Source organism: Macrobrachium nipponense, chromosome 2 (genome assembly GCF_015104395.2).
Source record: "Macrobrachium nipponense isolate FS-2020 chromosome 2, ASM1510439v2, whole genome shotgun sequence".
NCBI lineage: Eukaryota > Metazoa > Arthropoda > Malacostraca > Decapoda > Palaemonidae > Macrobrachium > Macrobrachium nipponense.
In genome coordinates, this window is record NC_087201.1 from 160,463,795 (window position 1) to 160,486,433 (window position 22,639).

At 39.6% G+C, this 22,639-nt stretch overlaps 2 protein-coding genes across 4 annotated transcripts in view; one reads left to right on the forward strand and one right to left on the reverse strand.

Annotated features, from left to right (window-relative positions):
* Positions 1-3,648, forward strand: part of LOC135221094 (carbohydrate sulfotransferase 11-like) — a 66,058-nt gene extending 62,410 nt beyond the window's left edge. Inside the window, exon 6 of the mRNA XM_064258893.1 lies at positions 3,353-3,648. Within this exon, the coding sequence (XP_064114963.1) occupies positions 3,353-3,581 (229 nt within the window). The 3' untranslated portion in view covers positions 3,582-3,648. The remainder of the gene's footprint in view (positions 1-3,352) is intronic.
* A 3,784-nt stretch (positions 3,649-7,432) lies between these two features.
* Positions 7,433-22,639, reverse strand: part of LOC135221096 (carbohydrate sulfotransferase 11-like) — a 69,193-nt gene continuing 53,986 nt past the window's right edge. For 2 of the 3 annotated variants that reach the window (XM_064258896.1, XM_064258894.1), the window contains one exon: positions 7,433-11,601. In XM_064258896.1, coding sequence (XP_064114966.1) covers positions 11,059-11,601 — 543 coding nt within the window. In that variant the 3' untranslated portion in view covers positions 7,433-11,058. The remainder of the gene's footprint in view (positions 11,602-22,639) is intronic. The other variant, XM_064258895.1, reaches the window with a different exon arrangement.

The following is a 22,639-nucleotide window of genomic DNA, read 5'->3' on the forward strand; positions in this document are numbered from 1 at the left end:
CCTTTGACGTCATTCATTGCTGAAACTAATGTTGAAACAATTGTTAGGAGAGGATGGAAAGTAAGATGGAAGAAAGAGAATATGAATGGAATAAAAAGGGATGCAGTTAGGTCAGTGGGTTTGGATAAAAGAGTAATCTAAAGGCAATACCTTGCCTATCTCCCCCACCTTACCTTGACTCTAGGAGGGAAGATGAGTGATCACATTCTGGACTAGTGGAACAGGGCTTCTAGTGCCATTTACATATACTCATTCAGTTCCAGCTTGTACTCAGGCATCACTGTTCTAGCCAAAGTACTGGAATGAGCCATAGGATATCTGTACATTTAGTGGTAGATACAATACTCATTGAGCTACACCCACAGACTACTGCCCTCACTACCTGTTGAATAAAGAAGTTCTTCCAGAAGGCTAGAGAGGGATCCAACACCCCTGAGGTTGTGAGCTCTTGAGTGAGTTTGATGGTCCTCTGCACTATCAGGGGACTTGTAGGCTTTGGAGATTACCTCCAATAGCCAGGAGGAGGTTGTGTTGGAAACCACCTTATTGCGACATCTCACATTTGAAAAGGCACTTTTACTCTGGTCTGAGGTTCTTTTGTCTTTTTCAAGTAACATTTTAGGGCACAAACCGGGCATAGCGACATCTTGCTCTCCACCAATGAACCCTTGAAGAAACTCTTGAATCTTGAAACCAGAACCAAGAAATTTAGCATCAGCCAAGAATTTCATACATAAGAGAATTAGAGAGACCGTAACCCTTCCAAGTGGCTGAAGAGGTATGCCAGTCCATGTAACTATTCAACTCTTCCTTCTACCCCTTGCCTTGGTCAATCAGACTTGTTTTAATGATAAGATCCCTGTCCAATAACCAGGATGGGTTCACACAGGACTTTTCTGAAGCCTCAGAGTACTAATGTCAGGTTCCCCACTTAGGGAACCTGACCTCTTGAGGATAGCACTACTGTTTTCAGCTCCTCATAAGCATTGCTATTTCTTGGAAGGCAGAGATCCAGGTCAAGTAGGTGAAACACTTAAGAGTGAGCACTGCCCAGTAAGAGGGGTACCAGGCAGTGCTCGCTGAAGTGCTCCATCTACTGGGCTTGGACCTCTCCACCTTCCAAAATATAGCGATGCTTATGAGGAGTATCAAACAGCTGTGCCATCCCCAAGAGGTCAGTTTCCCTGAGTGGGACCTGACGTTAGTACTCTTGAGGCTTCAGAAAAGCCCCATATATGAACCTGCCCTGATCATTGCACAGGTATCTTGCCCTTAAACGGTCTTCCTTCTACCCTTTCCTTGGTCAAGAGTTGAAGGGTTACATGGATTGACTTTACCTCTTCAACCACTTGGAAGGTTGGTGGTCTCTCTCATTCTCCCATCCTGAAATTCCTGGCCGAGATGTTAAATCTCTTTATTCTAGTTTCAAGATTCAAGAGTTCTCCATTCCCTTTCTTCAAGGGTTCGTTGGTGCAGAGCACCATTTCCTTCATTCAAGGGCTTCTTGGTGGAGAGCAAGACGAGACGTTGCTGTGCCTAGTTTGTGCCATAAAATGCTACTAGAAAAAGACAGAACCTCAGACCAGAGTACAAGTGCCTTTTTGCAAATATGAGACGTCGCGATAAGGTGACATCCAACAACACAATCTCCTTCTGGCTAAGGGAGATAATCACCAAAGCCTACAAGTCCCACGATAGAGCAGAGAACCAACAAACTCCCCCATGAAAAATTGATAAAAGGTCTACATACCACTTAGCATATGACCAGAGGGAAGCTACCAGTGTCATGCAAAGGGCGGGGGTCACAATACTTTGTTGAGTACCTGGCAGACAAGACTGAATGGGAGAAAGTTGCAGATGTCCATAATGTTCCATGAGTTCTGAAACACATTTTACATTGCTACCAGTTGGTGTGGGACCTGGGGAGTAGCTTTCCTGATCTGGCTGCAATAGAACTGGTTGATCCACAGATCAGCAAGTTAACTCTACCATAACACCACAGGAAAGCTCTGACCAAGGTAGGCTAATCAATGATCTTGCTTTTGGGGCAAAACCAGTTACCTGCTGTGAGGGAGAGAATGCTGGTAAAATCGAAGCAGAGGCTTCCTCCCAAAGATCATTAGGCTCGCAAATTAGCAAACTGACCTTTTTGTTTGTTGTTCTGCCAGGTCATAGTGGATTAAGATTTCTCCATGAGGAATTGTAGATCTCCTGTCCAACTTTTGCTACTGTTCATGTGCCCCAGATGGAGGAAGTGTATATGACAGACCCAAAACTGACAGGATCCCTGGTAGGGGTTCCATTAGGAGGTTTTGTGGGATACTGGCAGAGGGGGAGGGTGGGAGCAGGTAGTGGGAACATCCAAGGTGAAACAAGTGTCTAGTCTGAGAGATCTGCACGAGACAGATCTCTCCCAAGAGAGGTATCAGTCTCTCATGTGCCCTTGGAGAGGAGCAAGACCACCCCAAACAAGCAGGTTTCAAATGGTCTCCTATGGAAACTTGTGAGGGAGTAATGAGGCAACCTCTGCGGACTGGGAGGGATGGTCAGAGCAAGAACAGCGATCCTGTCTGCTTCTTTAATAGCAAGGATTCCTGGGGGGTGAGTGACTCCTCCTTGAGGAGTGTCTTAACCAGGAGCAATGTTAAGAGCAAGAACAGAAATCCTGTGTGTTCCTCTGGTAGCAGGAAGGGCTCTAGTTGTTAGCAAATCTTGCTTGAGGAGTGTGCCGTGGACTGCCTATGGTACCTGGAGTCTCCATGAGAACCCGAGGCCTCTGCTCAAGTCAGAGCAGAGGGGCGATGGTGAACTCCTCTCTGGGAACATCAGTCACTGAACAGGGACAGACTGGATCAGTTGCACCTGCTGGGAGAGGCGTGGCAATAAGGAATGAAGATGGTGAGGGAGATCAGAGATTATTCTAGGCAGTAATCTTCATGTTCTCATGAGAGGGCTGGGATAGGCTGAGGGGAGGTGAGAACTTCTACCATCTTGGCCACTTGTTTAGTCGGCACACTACTGGTCCAGTGCATGCACAGGATACTCCATAAATGAAAAGCTAGTTTGTATCCCCATAGGAAGAAAGTTTTTAATTCAATATCATCACTCATATTCACAGTACATTCTCCTACCTCACAGATCCTTAAAATCACACTCAATCTAAATCTAAGTGGAACTTCTTTTATGAACAAAAGGCTGTAATTCTGGGGAATATCATGAACTGCAATGATGCTTATGATTAATTGGTTTATATGAATCATGTTTTTCATGTACATTGTTAGTTTCCAATAATTTCTTTCTGACCTGAATTCATGTGCTGTAAGTTACTAAAAGTGCTAACTTTTGGTTTCAGGTTTCAGATTATAGGAAAATATGAAACACTGGCTGATGATGCAGAGTACATTTTGCGTCTTGTAGGAGCTCCTCCAACCATTCACTTCCCTGAAGTTATTCCTTCCAAAACTACTGCGCTTGTGGAGTCATATGTTGACACTCTTACTCCTAGACAAAAACAAGGTCTAATAAGAATATATGAAAATGATTTTAGAATATTCAACTATAATTTTAGAAATCTTATTTAGTAACATTATATAAATTTGATTATTAAGGTTTTTTTTTTATATAAAAGAATAAAAATTCTCATTTCTTTCCATGTGTCTGATTTATGCCAATTAAATTAATTACTTTGGTCTGCATATAAACTTTGGTTTAACAGCAAAAATAAGAAGGATGAATACAGTAAACATACACCTATCTCTACTCTACTCGAGTCTACTAAAAAGTGGGTAAGGGATCATCCTTTCCAGTGCTTTGTGACTGAAGGAAAATGATAAAATCCTCATCTGTGTGCTGAGTAAGCTTCTGAAAAGGGTAAAAATGCATAATAAGCATAGTAGATGTACTCTAGTAACTATTGTTGAGGTTGGCGAGTATCTCAAGCAAAGAATAAGACCAAGGCACCTTAGTGCAAAATGGTGGTCAGCCTTCATGTTTTCTCTCTAAAAATTTTAAGAAAATGGAAACCAAATAAAACCTAGATATCTGACATGCACCAAATTGGGGTAGCTCATGAAAATATTGAAAAGGTGTGATGCCTAGTTGAGATGCATATGATGAAAAGTGCTGTCGTTTAATCACACCACTTTCACAAATATATGCATCTGTAACACAGATGGTGGAAGACTAGTGCAGCAAAGATTAATCCCAATACAAATTCAGATTAGAAATGCCGAGCTACAATGAGAGTACTGCTGAAACATGCAGTTAACCCAGACAAAGCATTCAAGACTCTCAACAACATGTTGTGGAAACCCTAGCCTCGTGTAACATATGCTATTAGTTATAATAATGTGGAAATTAAAAGTATAAAAAATGAAATATAAATGCAAACCATTGCCTTAACTACGTAGAGTGATTTTACAGTATACTCTGATACATCATTCTACTGGATGTTTTACAGCATTTATTTTGGTACCCTACTGGTGTTCTACCACAGAACAGACTTATCTGGTTATTCTATGGTGTTCAAGTTGGTGTATCTTTAGTTTGAAATAGGGGTGCTGAAACAAAACACTTAAAATTTATGCACATAGCCTACACACAGCATTCATCATTTGTTACCTTATATAAGGTTTGGGTAATCAATGTTTATAAAAAAAAAATTGTAAAAACAGTACTGAAGAAAAAGCTAAAACTTACCTTGTGATCACAAAAGTATATGAAGACGCGTCAAACAAGTCCCTCATAAATTTGTAGAAGGTTGATGATTGATTGTCCTCTAGGAGCTAATACCAAATAGTGAGCCAACACTTAGCATTTACCTTCTAAACTCAGCTTTGGTGTCAAATCTAAGTTTCATGTGATCTGGGTCACCTAGCAGATCTGCAACCTGAAACTACAATTCCCTCTGCATTTTGTATCAAAAGTGGGTCAGATTCCACTAATATTACTCTTGGACATCTTGTTGCATATATTATTACAGCCTCATTCAAGAATCCAACTGAAACAGTTTTGGTATTGGCAGCCTAGTAGGCAAAAATTGAGTTAGGTTGCTCATTCAATTACAATATCCAACTGAAGTAAAGTTGTGTATGAGATTAGGTAGCAAAATTAGGACTTGTTGCTGTCATGTCTATAAATATCCTACCAACCCCTATGTTGATTACAGTTTCAAAGAGATGTATGTAAAATCATAGAACCTCTACCTTACTATATTTTTGTTTTTTGTAATCAGAATGCCTATACAGGCAGTCCCCGGGTTACGACGGTGTCGGCTTACGATGTTCCGAGGTTACGACGCTTGTCAATAGATGTTATTTACAGGGTTACGACGCATGTTCCAGGGTTACAACGCCTACCACGCTCATCTGGGAGATGAAATATGACACCAAAAATGCAAAATAATCAATATTTGAAGGTTTTTTTTGATGAAAAATGCCATAAGAATACATTTTACATAGTTTTCAATGCACCCAAAGCATTTAAAGGAAGGTTTTCTTAGGATTTTTGACGATGTTCCGGCTTACGACGATTTTTGGTTTACGACGCGTCTCAAGAACGGAACCCCCGTCGTAACCCGGGGACCGCCTGTATATTAGTATCTTATCACAAATGACAAATGTAGAGTGAAAAAGGATTCTGCCAAACCAATGAAGAGAACTATTCACATTGCAAAATTCGGCACCCAATCCAATAGCAACTACATACACAGACGATGAAGATTCAGTAGTATATTCACATACGACGTCTACTAAAACAAATTAAGAAATCTAGGCTATTCCAAGCTTACCTAATGGTTAGCAGAGAACATTAACAAGTTTATATTACTCTAGTCTTACTCTACTATACTTTACAAATTAAATTTATCATTGTTGACACAATTTTAAGCAAGTATTCAAGAAGATAAAAAAAAGCCAAATTATTTTACCAGCAAACTAACACAAAATATATACCTTTTCATCACCATCATCAACTTTCCTAGGTAATGTTTCTCTTCAGTCTAGTACATTTTTTGAGCCCGATACCCATGGATTCCCAGGATTTCCTACTGATCTTTGTTTTGCTACTTACGTGGCCACTACTATTCTGACCAAATGTTCCTTCCATCCTACCACATTTCCAAACCATCTCAATCTTTGAAATTTCTGAACACCACAACTAACAGTAACTATCCCATCTGCATGTACTCTATTGGGGCTTTTCCCTGCATATTCCAGATAATGATCAACATTTTATACTAAAATTTCTTATAAATCTTCTCCACTTCCTTTGTAAATTCATAAGGCTCTGCTCTGTAGAGCAATGCAGGCGTATACATAATACCTCAGAGATCTATTGTTTGTTGATGATATGTTAGTCTAGCAATCTCCCATTTTATCTAAGCCGTTCTCATTTTGTTTCTTGTTATACTTTTAAACAAATATAAATTTCACAATCCATTATGCAGCTAGTAAAAGAGAAATGGTCTACTTGCTTCAAGTCCTGCCCTTTCCATCACATGGTGCTGCTCCTCCCTCTCCTCACCATTTACTACTGTTCCCTACTTCATTACATTTTGCCTTCCTAAGCACCTGTGACATTAACTTGTTCAAGTTACATTGCTTCACCATGCTTCTCTGACAGAACCCACAGTGGCTCTTACAAAATCAATGCCTGTATGCAAAAAAGAAAGAAAACAAAGAGCGTACGTATTAAATTAAATGTATGCTGTAATGCAAAATCAGTAAATAAGAAAATAATTGCTATATGTAAATACAGTACTAAATATCAACACAGCAAGAAAAATTACTATATACAAATACTATTATAGTAATATCAACAAAAAATGGAAAGTGCAAATGTTAGGAAGGTCATGGGTTAAGGCTTAGAACTGCCCAAGATTTGAAAACAAAAATTATACAAAAATCACCACTAGCAAAACCTGTCGAATAAGGCACTGAGATAATGCAATAGACTATTCTTTAAAGCTATAGAAAAGGGATTTTGACGAAGGAAAAATCTATTTCTGGGGGAAGACCTGTGTCGCCCGGTGAAAAAACCCTGTAGTTCATTTTTCAAGTATAAATATATCCTAAATATACCAGAGAAAAAGCTTACATGGTATGGTGAAGTTACTACCCTCAGCGTGAGCACCCCAAAGGATGTCGGTATAAGTAAAGGGGCGTAGTGGAACTACTATTCACAGATCCTCTGCCACTTAGAAGATTCCCTCTTCAAAATCCCTCTGCGGTGGGAGCCGTTCCAAGCATTTTGAGTATTCCAGACTACCCTACATGATGTGTTACAACAGTCTTGGTTAAAAAGCCCAAAGATTGTCACAACATTACATGAAGTGTTAAAGCACCATTCACCGAGTGTTCTAATGATTCTCACTCCTCTGCCAATATTTAACCAAAGCAAGCATGCATATGAGTAATAATTAAAACTATTCATATCCAATAGGATCTCTTTATTATTCCAACATGAAAAACAATACGTACAGCAAAATGTCAAATTATATAATATTAACATGGCAGTCTGTTTCAAATTTTTCTATTTCACCAGAGCAACATGGAATATAAGAATATCCTTCAACTTCCAACATTAGAAGAGAGGAGATAATGTGTGTTAAGATATACTTGCTAAAGCCAGAATGAATGAGAAAAAATGTATGTGTGTGTTTAAGAAATGTAGAAATTCTTATGTGAAAGCATTAAGCAAATTCAGGAGAAAGATTTATTTGTATTTTAAAGGCATTTGTTTCTTATTCTTTCCTTCTTGGGATTCTCATTGAGCGAAATTTGTGCGTTTCATTATCCCTTAATTGGAACTAATACCTACTCTTATATATATATTAAAAGTCTAAAGAGGCACTAATGACTAGAGCTGTAAGAAGGAATCACCTGCACATGCTAAACAATTGAAACCTGTTCTATTAAATCTATTTATTGGTAAAGATACAAGAAAAGCCTTCTGCTGGAAGAAAGCAAACTGTAAGCATTACAGTGAAATGACATTATTAATCAGCCCTTAGCATGTTTCACAGCAATGAGTCAAGAAGTCTGAATTGAACTAGTGTTACAATACAAATGTAAAGATATAAACAGTAGTCCTAAAAAGGCCAGCAAAAGGCAACCAACCATCAGGATATTTTGTGATTTATTTATCTTTTCCTGTAGAGGAAAATATAATAACTTATCACATTGCTGTTGCAGCTATTGACAAAATGTTTAGCATAACGGGTTTGATAAACAAGGGGAATGGGGTTCCTAATAACATCAACATGAAATGATGGGTATTTTCCTTCATATTAAGTGACGAATTTGATAAATTAACACTGTACATATAATTTACATACAGGGGTCATATTCTTACATGCTGCATGACATACAAGTTTTCCAATCAGTACATCATTGCAGTATTAACATATTTATCAACAAAGACAATTTTCACATCACATGACATCAATAAACATCTGTAGTTATAAAGTGAGCACACATCATTATCACAGACAATTTTCAGAAGTGTTCATGGGATCATTGATGATGTACAGGGAGGGATAATATCATCAACCTGATAAATAATATTCTGCACAGGATTTATACATGACCTCATTCAGTAGAAACTTGGTATGATCTTACACCATCTTCATTCATTTTCAAAATTGGTAAAGCACAAGCAGTTATACCAGTGCCATTTAATAGTTTACTGCTACTTGTAAGTTACAACTTTACACCTGAAGGCTTGTATTCTTAGTCTACTTTCACTTCTAGTAAAAACACACTGCAGTTACTAATGCCAGTAAATGCATGCAATACATGGCTCTCAAAGTTCACATCCTGGACTTTCTGTAAAGTACAGTACTGTATTAATGATGGCTAAAACATACCTGACTGTAGTATATATGAAATATAAAAGCAAAATTGATGCATCATTATCATCTGTAAATCCTCCCTCCTGTCCTGGAACTTCAGTCATGTCAATTATTATCAAAGACCCAATCTGTTGCAATTTTTTTTCACTGGATCTGTTAACAATACTGAAAGTTTGAAAATATTATACAGTATCTGACATATTACAAAAATTTTGTACAATCCTGAAAAAAATAAAAACAACATCAAACATTGAGGTATTGCAAATATTTAGTATTTCTTAAACATGAAAATATGGTAAATAGTATAATTCTTTTTATTCTTTATGATAATTTTGGTGGCACTTTAGATATGCAACATGATAGATTCTTGATGGATTGATTTGTACTGAACAGAGAGAAAGTTAACTTCTTACTTAGGCTTAGATACTCCAAATAACAATATTTTGGGAATATAAAATAAATCATCAAATCTATCATGGTTACTTAGTTATTAAAGAAAGTTTAACCAAACCCCAAAGATCGTAACTCTCAATGGGCTGGTCAAATCTCTCATGGTCCACTGCACATTCCTTGAGTAGAAAAAAGTATATTGAAGGATTGTATAACCAAATGCTAAATTTTTAGGAGTCAGCATTAAAGTCTAAGAAAAATCTTTCAAAACACCTATGCTTGTTAAATGTATGGAAACATTCAACTTTTTACCTTTTCTGCTGTAATACAGTAGTATACTACTGTGTAAGGAAATATAAGAAAGATTGTAACAATAGGAATCTCTGAGCAAAATTTTGAACAGCTGCAAGATGATTTTCCTTTGGAGCTCTCCTGGATTTATAATCTGATGACTCTCCAGAAGGTGTTTTCAGCTGAAGATTTAAAGAAAGAAGAAAGAAAAGGATAAAAGCAAGACTAATCCAGTATTCAATTTACAGCGCTCTAGATTATATCCAACTTAGAAGATTTTCTTTTTAAAACATACTGAATAAATTATCAAATGTCTGCTCTTTGTATTTAGTTACTACTCTTAAACATCTTTCATAATTACAACAACTTAGGATGAGATTCATTGCAACACACAAAAAATACAAGTGGTAATATTACTGTACTCCAAAGTACATTACATGTAACAGCAGTAGAAATCTAGGCTACACAAACAAGGGGAAAATCTGAAGACACTACATAAGATTCAGGGTCTGAATATCTGTAGAATTATGAGTACAGTAAAGAAGTGACAGTCATTTTTCAGTGATCTCATGTTGTTCTCATTGTCCCTGCTTCTGAGGGAGAAAAAGGCATTTCATTTCATGGAGTGGATTTTTTACCAACACTTAAAATGCTTTTATTTTACACAATAATACAGACGATGGAATAAAATAGCACATGACCTACACACTGTAATCCATCATGTATATAGTACCCTCCAATAATCCCAATACATTTACCATAGTACAGAATAAAAGCCATACCATACATACAGTACTGCACAATCACTTCAATTATTTATATTTCTTTTAGTCGGTGTTTTTTATATATTTCTCATTTCAAAAGTATTCCATTTCACATTTGCTCATAAGTGATCTCACACCCTTCTGCTGCATTCTGTCCACTATATTAGCTCATTCACTTGCCACTGAAATCCATTTCCATTTATTATTGAGCTGCCATTTATCACTTTTTAAATACAGTACATAAATTCTTGCACCCTCAACAACATTCACTACCTCAAAGATATTTCCACAGTTGCTATTTCATGACGTATTTATCCTTTTTTCCAATCCCATCAATACCCTGATACATTTGAAGGAAGAGCAGATGCATTGATATGGAACTAGGAAGAGTTTGTGAGCTCTTTCTTAAAGAGTTATTAAAAGTGATCATTGTATCATTTCCACTTACAGCACACAGTCCAAATATGTAACACTTGATAACATTCAACGGATTTTATTGCTCATTCCTTAACAACATTCCAAATGAGAAAAAAGAATGTCTATATCCTTATCTACAGCATTCTTGTAGCAAAATAATTCTCTCTGAAATATTGGTTACTGAGTATTTTCACCTTTATGTTGAAGCATAAATTATGAATGAATCTAGTTGGTGCATCTAGATGCAACATTTCTGTTCTTTAATATGTATATAGCTTTTCTGAAAGACTATAAAACTAAAATGCAACGATACTTACCTCCACTTTATTACAAGTTCTGTCAACTCTAGTTGTAAAACTCATATTCAAAGAGCTTGAAATCAGGCTTGTAAAGTTCGTGCAGTTTTTCTGCCAATTCATCAGGCAAGGAAGCTATATAACCAGCAACCAGAGGACCTGTGCGGGAGGTTACAAATGGTGGGAAGTGGAGGTTGGGGTTAGCTCCAATTCTCCTTAAAATATATTCAGAATCTTCCTCCAGGGTCTCATATTTCCCAATGATATCGTACTTTATAGAACAAGGGTAGCACAGGTCAACATACAATGCCCAATGTTCATTGAGAGAATGCAAGCTATCATGTCTCCTATCAATCAAATAGGAGACAAATTCGGCAAAAGTGACTCCATCACCACTCTTTGAGATATTTTGAGCATCATCACCTTTTCGATATCTTCTCAGAATATCTACCCCAAATCTTTTCTTGAAGTCAGCTGCAGATGTGGAGTTAATGACCAGTTTATTTCTATATGCAGACACAAGTCGTTCAATTGGATGACGGACAAACAAGAACTTTGTGTAAGTCTTCAATTTTTCATTTAGCACAAAGGACTGAAAAGAAAGATAAGGATTGTTTTATATAACAACAACATATACATAACACTTTCCTACCACCAAGTGACAACTACCTTACTGAGAATATAAAAGCAATTTCAAATACTTGTACGTATTATATTCATAATTTCTGCATATATATATATATATATATATATATATATATATATATATATATATATATATATATATATATGATATATATATAGATATATATATAATATATATATATATATATAGATATAATATATAATAAATATCTAATTTTATACATACATTATTATATATATCTCTATTTATATATATATATATATATATAATATATAATAAATATATATATCATATATATAATTTTATACATGCATTATATATATATTTTTAAATTAATAATAATGACATAGATAATTAGCTATATATAATATTTTAAATATAATAAAATATATAATTTTATACATACCATTATATGTTATAATAATATAGATACGTATATGAATTTTATGTATATATATATATAATATATATATATTATATATATAATATATATATATATAATATATAATAAATAATAATTTATACATACATATATATATATATATATATATATATATATAGTAGTTATATATATATATGTATATATATATATATATATATATATATATATATATATAATATACTATATATAAATAATATATTATATAATAAATATATAATAAATATATAATTTATAACATATATATATATATATATATATATATATATATTATATATAATATATATTATATATAATGATATATATATTATATTAATAATATTAATAAACATATATTATATATACAACATATATGAATTTTACATAAACAGGACCTTTGCAAAGACATTATATAATGTACAGTTCTTGGAGGTACTTTACAGGTCTTCATAACTTTTAGTATGTATTTAAAAAAATTCATTCTTTAAGCACAACACTGATAAGTTGAGTGCCTGGGAGTTGTCGTGAACAGAAATAACAAAAAGTTTTAAAATCCACTTAAAATTTTCCCATAATGCTTTGCATTCTAATATACTAGTTTTAAGTTTACATTTGTATTTTTACATAATTGATTATTGCATGCCTATATAAAATACATAATGCCACCATTTATAGGCATGATGTCATACAGTGGATGTAAAACCAAAGTACAGTATATGACATGGTATATTACTAAGTACAGTATATGACATGGTTTATTCATAATATGGTACATCAGAATTTTAAGTCTGAATGCACGTCTTACGTCTTGTTATCCAATAAAAAAATTTATATTATTTGGGAGGTTGCTTTTATCCTTTTTGAAGTGGACTATTTAAATAGAATTTTATACAATCTACAATAATATAAACATTTTGAGCTTAGCTTTTTCTTATCATTCACTACCATTCAAGCCTACAGTAATGTGGTTTTACTTCTACTGAATCTTCATGAAGGTTTTATTGCCTCTATGGGGAATCCTTACTTTACTACAACTTTATACATGGATTCCAAAGCAAAATTTACATTAGTAAAATTCAATTTGGATTTATGTCTGGGAAAAGCAAAAAAAAAAAAAAATGCCCTTCACATTGCACAAAAGGTGCAGGAAAATTTTTTGGAAAGTAATAGAAAGCTTTGCTGGTGTTCACAACTGCAGACCTAGATATGGCCAAGAGTTCACACCAAGGGAAGTGGTTTACTGGAGTTTGAGAGAAAGTTCCTCAAAGTCTCATACACATGATAAAGGTAATATACTCATATAAGGAAGCAAGAACAGTAGTAAGGACAAAATAAGGGATGACAGACATTTCTGAAGTTACAGTTTGATTACAATAAGGATCAGCTCTAAGCCCATTCCTCTTAGTTGTAATGGATGTGCTGAGTTTTTGTAGATAACCTGGTTGTAAAGTGAACACAGGAAGAGAACGGCAACAGAGGAATAGGGTTTGGCAGGTGAGCATGGAAGAGAACTTGAAGTCAAGGCTGAAAAACGGACATACCATGATGCTAAGCAGCAGAGTGGGAGGAGAGAAACTACATATAAAGTTATTTGCTGGTGAAAAATTAAAGAATATAAACAGTTTCAAGCACTTGGGTTGAATCATAAGTGAAAAGGGTGGATGTGAGCCGGAAGTGCAGCAGAGAATTAAAGCAGTTTGAGCGAAGTGGAGACAGGTTCCATTTTTACAAATATTAATAGGTAATAGAACCTTTTACCTACTCTTCATACCTATCACTGCCATCAGGTGTGATTGTTGTAAGAAAACATTTATAGTACCACAAATGTCTGGTGCTAGTATATCTTCTATTACTACTGCAACATAATTAAAAACATCTCTGATTTTAAGACTCCCATTATTATGGCATCATGCAGAAGACCTTTAGGTTACTAGTAAAACGGTCAAGGCATACACTCAGATTCAAAAGTAAGTTTTCCTTTGCCCCAACCTCCTATATGTCAAATCCTCTCTTATTGAGGATCTTTTTTTCATAAAATATTAAAGTGTTGACAGCCACGAAATATATGGCAACATGCTTATTGCAAGATCTCTTAATTGGGTCTTGAATCTAAATTTCTCATCCTTTCCCTACTAAGGTTGTGATGCCCTTCACCCCTCACAAAATTTTGTGCTACCATACGGGCCATCCCTGAAAATTTAGTGAAGACTTTATCTCTGTCTCAAGAGTGAAGATCCCCTGACTCTCCTTAGCCACGAATGCTATTGGAAGTAGAGGCATAAAGATCTCTGAAACTCCATTACCCTGGAGTCTTAGAGATCACAAGGGTTTAAGACTTGTTATTCTTATCTTTCACACCTAGCACTCTGTTTCAACTTTGATCTTTACCATTATCATAATTTCTTTTTTCATCAGTTAAAACAATGTGCAATAAAAACCACATACATTAAGCATTCAGTTTGAAAGCAATAATGTTTTCGCTACTGTAAATAAATTAAGATGAACTGTTCACACATGACACAGTACTGAATGTTTCTACATAGTAACAAAAAGTGATTCTTCATGGTAACTATATTTTTTGCAGAAATTCCTTATTATAATTTCTGGGCTCAGCTCGTGTCGCTGCGCGAAATATCCTTTAATCTATTATTTCTAGGGTAAATGTACTAACACATACCAGAGAATAAATAAATAAAGAAAAAGGTCAGTATAACTGACTCGCTCACCCTCCCAGAGAGTGTCGGTATGAACACTATGGCGAGTGAGACCACTACCACGAGCCAAATGCCAATAGAATTCTCCCACTACAAAATCCCCCAAGAGGAGAGCGACCCACAGAGTGGGCAGCACCTACTACTACTACTCCATCCCATGCTGCCGACTGCTGCGCCTCTGGTGGCCATCCTTTTCAGTTAGCGCACACGATACACACGTGCCATTTTCTTCTCTGTGTTTTTGTGCCCTTTCCTTTGGATTTTATTACCATGGAGCGTGCAGCCATCGCAGCAGCTAAGTTAAGTACTCAGTGTTTATTGCTAATTGGTGGTTTTTTCCGGCCCTGAGCACGTATTTGCCGTTTTTTAGGTATAAATACGATCTCTAGGTCGGAAGCATGGCAGCATGGTTCTGCCTCGTGGTGGGTCCGTTCTGGGTCGCCCATACCCAGAACATCCCCTGGCTTTTGTGCGCTCTATTTTTATTATCCGCTTTATTTAGGGTACGGTCTACACGGTTTTGTCATGCATGCATGTCTTTTACCTTATGTAGGCTCTTCCATCCAGACCCTAGCCACGGCTCTTAGTATCGGCCTCGGCTAGCTTTGAGTGGTAGACTTGCCTTCGGGTTAGTCGTACACTCCTGGATTTTTTCTCCTACTATTTTGTTTTCTTTCTTTCATTTTATTATTCATTTGTACTATTTATGTGATATTTGTTAGGTTAGTTAGGCGTCTGGCTCGCTTAGCCTAGGTCATGGCCCATTGGGCCTTTATGTTACCGCTTTTCAGCTCGGTTGCTTCCCGATAGCATCTCTCTGATCAGTTGGTTATGTTCTAGGCTTAGTTGTTGTTCTTATCGCCCCGTGGTCACTATGTGATCACGAGGCAGCCAGACGCCTGTCCAGTCACCTTTCCCCCCTCCCGCTCTTCCATAGGGTCGGGGGGGGTGGGTAGGCCTGCCCATGCTCCGCTCCACATACCCGAGCCTGCCTCCCTCCTCTCCCCCCAGGCGGAGGGGGTAGAGGGACGGGATAGACCCAGACTGGACTCGACCTCTCCGGCTTCTCGGTCCGGTCGGATGGTAAGGTGGGGGGGACTGGCCTTTCCCCCCCTCCATTACTACTCCGTCGCTCCGTTACTAGCCCGAGTCTGTATGCCCCTTGCTCTTTCCCACCTTACTAGGGCTCCTTTACCACCGGAGACCTGGCATCCAGCGGAAAGGTGCTAGTCTACCCCACGGGGTGGACCGGAACATACAGTCGGTCCCTTCTAACCTCTCCGTTTCACTGAGTTATACACTCCGCCACGCACTGGACTTAGTCCGGTACGTTCGAGCTTTTAGGTTTAAGATCTATTATGTTAAACTATTAAGTTTATCTTAAGTACCTTAAACCATTCCCCCTCCCTTCATGTTTCACCGGATACCTCCGGGGTTATAGCCTATTCAGGCGATTAAGGGAGGGGCTATGCCCAAATTTTTTCCGAGCTCCGGCATGCAACGGAGTTCTTCTGTCCTTTAGCCTGTAAGTGATATTCTTTAAGATACTCATGTGTCTTTCCACTTACAGACCACCAACTGTGAGCATCCGGGATGCGCCGCCACACTTCAGGACCCATGTGGACACGAAGTTTGCCGGTCCCATGCTCCATGCGCGACTCCGCACGGGACATCCAGGCCTGGTACCATGAAACGTGTACCATATGTTACGATCTGGTGAGCCAGCTTTTAGACGGGGTAAGTATTCCATCTCCGGTAGCTGGTCCTCATCTGTTATAGTGCTTAAGTTTTACATCAATCACTCTAACTTAAGGTAAATTCAAGGGGCCTTATAGCCCCTATAATTTTAAGTTATGCTTTAAGTTAGCTTTAGTTTTAAGTTATTCTTAAATCTAATCAATACCCTCTCTTCCAGGCGCCGGCCGTGAGGGATACCGCACTGGCAACCCTGCGGGCCTGGGTCGGCGGTTTCGGGAAGAACGCCGCCAAGGGTATGCCCTACATCCTGGAGAAAAGGTTGGCGGTACTAATCTTCCCCGGAGGCAAGGCGACAGGATACGTCGACCCAGTAGAGGCGGCCCCGACTATCGCCTTCATCCAGCAACAGCTGGCTGCCTCATTGACTGACCAAGGCCAGGACATCTCCTCGGAAGTCGCGACGTTGGATATTAATGTAGAACCTATGGTAGGTGTAGACGACCTGTTGGTCGAGGTAGGTAAGGTGGACACCCAAGGGATACCCTTGGGTGCAACTGCTTCTTCTACTCCTGCAACCTCTCCATCCTTCCAAGGCTTTACGGGTAACGAATTATATACTCCTCCTGACGCTTCAGTTAGACCCAAGGTCAAGGGTCAAGCAGTGAAATCCTTGACAAAGACGTCGTCGTCGTCTAAGAAGACGGCTTCGGCGTCATCCTCCTCTCGTAAGTCTCCGGCTAGGAATCCCGGAGCAGAGAGATCTAAAGCTTCTGGGTCCGGCTCTAAGTCCTCGAGGAGTAAATCCTCCAGAGAGAGATCTCACACTCCGGCAGAGTCGTCAGTTCCGCTACCCTTGGTTCCAATTCAGAGCCACCCCTCCACCTCCGCAGCAGCTCCGGCTTTGGACTCCAATGCTGGTCTGTTACAACAGGTGGGCGACCTGGTTGGGTCTCTGAAAAGTAGCATGGAACAAATGATCTCTCGGTTGTCGGATAGGATTACCTCTCAAGACAGCATTATAGCCGGACTGAGCCAAGCTCCTCTAGCCTCTCCTCCCACCTTTCAATACAGGTGGAGCCCAGCTTCCCCCGTATGACTCTCTACCTCCGTTCTCAATGAACAAACCTTGGAGAGTAGCGTCATACGCCCCCTTCCAAGACGGACTCATTTCTATCCCGGAATGTGGAACTCGGAGGATCGAGGACTTCGAGTTTTACCCGGAAGACCTTCAGCCTCCGTTCATCGGCTACGCAAGGCTCACCGCCTCAGCCATGACTCGGGATGATAAAGTACCAAAGGAGACAGTCCTCTATTCACGTGACCAGGCTCAGAGAGAATGGCTCAGGTGTCTAGAGGACATGGATTGTTCCAATACGAAAATCCAACCTTTCAAGAGTCCGTTTACGATCTTTACGATGGATGAGAGTACCCCGCTCCCTTTCCTGACAAAGATTGCGACGTCTACCATTCCAGCGGCCCAGAAGGGGGACCCCATGCCTCAACTGAAGGAAGCAGATCCTACATCTCCGTTACTTCCTTCAGCCGGAGAATTGTGGGAAGACTTACCTAACACCTTCTCAGCTGGCAAACTCAAAACGGACTGTGCTATGGAGCAGTTTGGTGAAAAGCTACCTAGGCTTCCAGATAGCCTTATTCAGGCTGAATTTGACGCCAAATCGCGGTTAGCCAGATCTATTAATTCCATGGCTATGACCGAGGTGGCTACCATAGCCTATGGTTCAGAACCGCTCTTCAAGCTTATGACCAAATCCCTGACTCAAACGGTACAGTCAGATAGGTTTGAGTTTGCCACTGCTAGGACGAATTGTAGGAAGCATGTCCTACAAGAAGCAACTATTCGGCACGAGCCGAATAGGTTACTTGCGTCGAGCATCTGGGGAGCAGACCTCTTCCCAGAAGCGATGGTGAAGGAGGTTCAGTCAGAGGCTACGAGGTTGAACCAGAGCCTTAAGGACCGTTGGGGTCTTACGGCCAAGAGGCGGCAAGATCTAGCAGCTAGAGGTAAGGGTCAAAGGAAACCCAGACGTTTCCAGCCCTACCAGAAAAAGCAGCCACGCTTTTCTCAGCAAGTTCCGGCTGTTCCCTTAGTGCAAACAGCCCAACCTTCCACTTCAAAGGCTCAATCACAGCCGATTTACGTTATCTCCCCTCAGCCTCAGCCCTCCACCTACGCCCTCTCTCCAGCTTACAATCAAAGCCTTCGAGAGTCAAGCTTCACAGAAGTATGACCGCTCGGGTAAGGGAGGCAGAGGTAAGCGATCCTTTCGTGGGAGAGGATCGGGAGGTCCCTTTAATAGGGGAAAACATTTCAGAGGAGGCCGAGGAGGCTACCAGAACCAATGAGGAATTTCAGGTAGGAGGGAGGCTGTTTCACTTTCGCCACCGGTGGAACTTCAGCAAGTGGGCTCAGAGCATTGTGTCAAAAGGCCTGGGTTGGAGCTGGTTAACGAACCCACCCCCATCCAGACCTTTCCGCCAACTTCCTTCCAAGGAACTGACGGAGTATGCGGAGGATCTCCTTCAGAAAGGAGCTATAGCGAGAGTCAAAAGGTTAAAATTTCAAGGACGCTTGTTCAGCGTGCCAAAGAAAGGCTCACAAAAAGAAGGGTAATCTTAGACTTGTCCCGCTTAAACTTAGCCATTCGCTGCGACAAGTTCAAGATGCTCACGATCTCGCAGGTACGGACCTTACTTCCCCGTGGGGCCGTCACCACCTCTATCGATCTTACAGACGCTTACTATCATATCCCTATTGCAAGACACTTCCGTCCGTATCTGGGCTTCAAGATAGGAGACCAGACATTCTCCTTCAAGGTAGTTCCTTTCGGGCTCAACGTAGCACCCAGGGTGTTTACGAAGCTGGCGGAAGTAGTAGTTCAACAACTCAGATCGCAAGGGATTATGGTAGTAGCGTATCTCGACGATTGGTTGATCTGGGCTTCAACAGTCGAGGAATGCAACAGAGCAACACTGAAAGTAATTCAGTTCCTGGAATATCTAGGCTTCAAGATAAACAGGACCAAGTCAAGACTCACCCCAGAGTCAAACTTTCAGTGGCTAGGCATTCAATGGAATCTTTCCTCCCATACTCTGTCGATTCCATCATCCAAAAGAAAGGAAATAGCGAAATCAGTCAAACAATTTCTGAGTCACAAACTGGCATCAAGAAGATCCCAGGAAAGGATCTTGGGTTCTCTCCAGTTTTGCATCAGTGACGAAACATCTTAATGAAAGCCAAACTGAAAGACCTAACCAGAATCTGGCGCTCACGAGCAAATGTCAGGTCCAGGGACAAATTGTCCTCAGTCCCTCTGATTCTAAAGAATCGACTCCGACCGTGGGCGAAAGTCAAGAACTTGTCGGTGTCAGTGCCCCTTCAGTTTCCTCCACCAGGGATCACCATCCACACAGACGCATCATTAAGCGGTTGGGAGGATATTCCCAGTTCAAAAAGGTTCAAGGAACGTGGTCACCTCAGTTCCGTCAGTTCCATATAAACGTACTGGAAGCAATGGCAGTGTTCTTGACTCTAAAAAAGTTATGCCCGCCAAAGTACTCCCACATAAAGCTAGTCCTGGACAGCGCAGTGGTGGTACATTGCGTAAACAGAGGAGGCTCCAAGTCACGTCATCTAAATCACGTCATGGTAGCCATCTTCTCCCTGGCGGACAAGTTCAGTTGGCATCTCTCCTCCACTCATATAGCTGGAGTGAGAAACGTCATAGCAGATGCTCTATCCCGATCAGTACCTCTAGAGTCGGAATGGTCACTGGACAACAGTTCGTTCCAATGGATTCTTCAGAGAGTTCCAGGTCTACAGGTGGATCTCTTCGCATCTCAAACGAACCACAAACTCCCGTGTTATGTGGCCCCCAACCTGGACCCTCTGGCCTATGCCACGGACGCCCTGGCTCTAGACTGGAACAACTGGGAGAAGATTTATGTCTTTCCTCCGGTGAATCTTCTCATGAAAGTCTTAAACAAACTCAGGACATTCAAGGGTCAAGTGGCTCTAGTAGCCCCAGACTGGCCGAAGAGCAATTGGTACCCTCTCATTCTGGAACTGGGTCTTCGCCCTCTTCGGATCCCCAATCCCAGGCTCTCCCAGTCAGTACAAACGAAGACTGTGTTCGCTTCCTCAGGGATTCTCAAAACCCTAACTTTATGGATTTCATGAAGTTTGCAGCGAAAAGGGATGCGAATATTGACCCTCAGAATATTCTCTTCTTGGAATCCGATAAAAGAGATTCAACTTTGAGACAGTATGATGCTGCTGTCAAAAAGTTAGCAACCTTCCTGAAAGAATCAGATATTAGGATCATGACAATCAATTCAGCTATATCCTTTTTCAGATCCTTATTTGAAAAAGGCTTAGCAGCTAGCACAATTACGACAAACAAGTCAGCCTTGAAGAAGATTTTTCAATTTGGGTTCAACATAGACTTGACAGATTCCTACTTCTCGTCTATTCCCAAGGCATGTGCTAGACTTAGGCCTTCGGTAAGGCCTACGTCAGTATCATGGTTCTTAAACGATGTTCTAAAGCTGGCTTCAGAAACCAATAATGACACATGCTCGTTTATAATGCTCTTAAGAAAAACCCTATTTTTACTAAGCTTGGCCTCAGGAGCTAGAATTTCAGAACTGTCGGCGTTATCCAGAGATCCGGATCATATTCAGTTCCTTCCCACAGGGGAAGTGCTACTTTCTCCGGAACGTAGCTTTATAGCAAAGAATGAAGATCCTTTGATGAGGTGGGAACCATGGAAGGTACTACCCCTTCCACAAGATGTATCTCTTTGCCCAGTTTCAGCCTTACGAGCCTTTCTATCTAGGACCTCCTCATCCTCATCGGGTCCTCTCTTTAAGAGAGAAAAAGGTGGCACTTTATCTATTAAGGCATCAGGCAACAAATCCTGTACTTCATTAAACAAGCCAATCCTGACTCTTTCCCAAAAGCACATGATGTCAGGGCAGTAGCCACCTCAATTAACTATTTCCAACATATGAACTTCGATGAGTTGAAAAAGTATACTGGATGGAAATCGCCGACAGTGTTCAAACGTCATTATTAAAGTCCTTGGAAGCTCTGAAATTTTCAGCAGTTGCAGCGGGGAACATAGTTTCCCCTGACTCTGACTAATCCTTAGTAGAAGATCCAGTCCTCCTTTCTACCTGCCTCACCCAACAGTTCGTCTATTCCTGCCTTGTTCATTTACGGTCACCTTGTGTCTTAGCTGCTTTTATGATGATGTAGTGGGTGTCCCTTATTTTTTTGCTAGGGACACTCACATTTGATGATGGTTATTGATCTCGTGGATGTCATCTCCTTATTTTTATGCTAGGAGATACATCTTATTATAATGGTTACGGGTTTTGTATATTAAGTCATATACATTCCTTTATATTTTATTATTGTTGAGTTTGTTTTATTCAACTTTTTGTTAATTGCTTTAGAATGTTTGATACATAGCTTTACACAGATACCATTTTTGTACATATATGATATATTTCTCCGTGTATATGTATATTACCTTAAGTTAAGAAATATTATTAGAATTAAGTATAAATTAAGTAATATTTCTATTTTGTATCACTGTGTATATGTATCCTTATTAGCAATTATATTGATTTATTTTTATTTTATCTTTTATTTGAGACCTCTTTGTATGTTGAATTTCTTTACAATCTTGTGCTATTTCTCTGGTACCATTTCGCGCAGCGACACGAGCTGAGCCCAGAAAAGGGATTTTGACGTAAGGAAAAATCTATTTCTGGCGATTGGCTCGTGTCGCCAGCGAAATCCCGCCCTACCCATCCCATCGCCAAGATTGTCTGCTAACTTCAGGATGGCCACCAGAGGCGCAGCAGTCGGCAGCATGGATGGAGTAGTAGTAGTAGGTGCTGCCCACTTCTGTGGGTCGGCTCTCCTCTTGGGGGATTTTGTAGTGGGAGAATTCTATTGGCATTTGGCTCGTGGTAGTGGTCTCACTCGCCATAGTGTTCATACCGACACTCTCTGGGAGGGTGAGCGAGTCAGTTATACTGACCTTTTTCTTATTTATTTATTCTCTACATCTTTGCAAAGTTGGTGTCTCTGAGTCTGGATCTGGGATGCAACCTGACCCCTGAG